General features: G+C 26.8%; 1 protein-coding gene across 1 annotated transcript; it reads right to left on the minus strand.

The window, feature by feature from the left end:
* Positions 1 to 533: 533 nt before the first annotated feature.
* On the minus strand, positions 534 to 2,592 carry Phum_PHUM174480 (dicer-1, putative; the record flags this gene model as incomplete). Its single annotated transcript, XM_002425064.1, has 8 exons — positions 534 to 684; positions 775 to 850; positions 932 to 1,100; positions 1,209 to 1,429; positions 1,521 to 1,818; positions 1,903 to 2,034; positions 2,134 to 2,304; positions 2,395 to 2,592. The coding sequence occupies 8 exons, from the start codon at positions 2,590 to 2,592 to the stop codon at positions 534 to 536; spliced, it is 1,416 nt and encodes a 471-aa protein (XP_002425109.1).
* Between the last annotated feature and the right edge of the window lie 181 nt (positions 2,593 to 2,773).

The following is a 2,773-nucleotide window of genomic DNA, read 5'->3' on the forward strand; positions in this document are numbered from 1 at the left end:
ATTATTATTATTATTATTAATTTCGTGTAATTTTTTATTATATATATATATTTAAAATTGTTGTATAATTGGTGTAGGATTTTATTATTTTATTATTATTATTTTTTAATATTATTAATTTTATTAAATATAATTTGTTTTCATTTATAAAAAATAATAACTAAAAAAAAAAAAAAATTAATTAAATTTTCTTTTATCATTCCCTATAATTATTATTATTATTATTACTATTAAATTCAAATCAAACTTGTGAAGGAGGGGGGAGGGAGGGAGGGCGTGAGGCGAGGGGGAAACGTATAATGATCTGATAGATAAATTAAAAAAAAGAAAAAATCACGTTTAAAATTTTTCATTTGAATAATAATATTAATAATAATAATAATTTTTACTACGTATAAAAAAATATTAATATAATAAGGTAATAATAATAATAACAACAGTAACAACAACAACAATAATAATAAGACTAATAAAAGTAAAAATAAAAAATGCGTATTTTCTGCGTATTTTCCCGGTTACAAAAAAACAATATATTAATTTCCATCGAAAATTTGTTTCAACGCCATTTTGCAAGCACTTTTTTTCGCATCTTTTTTATTATCACCAAATCCGTGAGCGACAATTTCCTCATCCTTATAATAAATTGAACATTTAACGGATACAACTTTTTCATAAACCGTAGTCCTGAAAATTTTAATTTTAATTTAATAATAATAACAATAATAATAATAATTAATAATGATGATGATGATGATGATAATTTTTTTAAATTACTCGAAAAATGGTTTTTCACCGCATATTTCGTGTAAAACTCGTACGGCCGTCTTCGGAGGATTCACCGTGAATTCATCTGTGAAATGATTATTTTAAATTATCCAATTGGAAATTATAAATTAAATAAGAAATCAACTAATAATTATTATTAACTAACCCAATTCCTTTTTCATTATCTTATAAAAAACGTTCCAAACCGTTTCTAATGAATTTTCGCTATCGATAAAAATGGCGCCCGCGAGTGATTCGAAAATATCACCGAGAGCTTTTGGCACGGTCACTGATTCAGCCATGATGGCATCATTTTCTTCCAACGTAATTAAAGCCTGTACAAAATTATAATTATTATCATCATCATTACATTTCATCTTTTTACTAAACTATCGCCATTAATTATAAATAAAATCAATAATTATTATCATTATTATTATTACTTGTTCGTTAACCGCGTGATTATTCGATATTTGTATTTTAACAAAATTTTCAATGCATTTATTCAATGGCGAACTCGTGTATAATAAATATTTGTGAAAATCGTATTTAACGGAAAGGCAAGCCAAAGTCGAATTGTTAACCAAAGCTGAACGTATATCCGTTATCAATCCCGGATTCATATCTTTGAAATTTTCTTGAATGTAAACAGTCACCAGAAAATCTTTAACAAAAAAACAATAATAATAATAATAACATTAAACATTAATTACATGAAATTCGAACAAAAACGAGGAAAAAGAAAAAAGAAAAACCTAAAATTGCATCCCCTAAAAATTCGAGTCTTTGATAACAGGGAGTTAATCGATTTCTCACGTACGAAGGATGAGTTATGGCTTCCAATAATAATTCCTTTCTTTTAAAAGTGTATCCCAAAGTTTCTTCCAGATCCGTGTAAAAAACGTCACCGAGTATCGTCATAACGGCGGACTCTTCATCATTTACATCGTTAACTCGAACGGGTTTTTTCATTATTTCTTCGTAGGTTCCATTACTCTCCGGTAAAATACCAAACCAATTGAGTATTTTAAAACCGCCCGCTAATCCACCGTTCTAAATTAATTAAAATTTATTTATTTATTATATACATATTATTGTTTCTAATCGTAAATCATCATTAATCATAGCCGCCATTACCAATAAATAAACTCCGATGAGAGCTTCGACAACGTCGGATATCGTTTTATCGCTCATTAATTCGGTATTTAAAAATGGACTCTTTACCAAACCCAGTTTTTTTACACCTTCTTCGTCTATTAGTTTTCTATTCTGAAATTTATTTATTTTTGTTATTATTAATTCCCCCCATCGCGATCGATCGATCGATTAATCATACAATTAAAATTAATATTTAATATAAATAAATACGGATTCGATTGTTTCCTCCGATAAAATACCAGTGAGACATTCTTTTTGTGGTATTTCCAAACGGGATATAATTGACGGATCCATATTTTTTGAAACGATATAATTTAATAATACTTCCGGTGTACTGAATAAAGGTGGATTCCAATCGAAATTAGGTGAAAAATCATTCGTCTAAAAAAAAAAAAAAATCATCATCATCATCATCATTTTTTCTTTTCTTTATTTCTTTTACAACACACACGCACACGCAAAATACGTTACGTTAATAAAATTTGGTAGATTTTTGGCAACGCCGCAATCTAATAGATTTTTATTTCCGACTAATTTCCCTTTGACGTTTGTTAAAATCCCTTCGTGAAGAGATGGATAAGTTTTGAATAGAAAAAACGAACAGGAAAATTTTAAAAACGAATCACCCAAAATTTTTAAATTTTCATAATCGACAATGTTTTCGGCCATTTTTGACGTGCAAGCCTAAAAATTAAATTTAATAATAAGTTTAAAGTTATAAACAAAAAATTTTATGGATAAATAAACAAAAACCTCAATCATATCGACTAATTTTGGCCCATATTGACATTCGCTTAATGATAATAATTTTATTTTGGGAATTTCCAAATTTTTTAATTTTTTAAAATTT

The sequence above is a fragment of the Pediculus humanus genome, genomic scaffold, assembly GCF_000006295.1.
Source record: "Pediculus humanus corporis 1103172107520 genomic scaffold, whole genome shotgun sequence".
NCBI lineage: Eukaryota > Metazoa > Arthropoda > Insecta > Psocodea > Pediculidae > Pediculus > Pediculus humanus.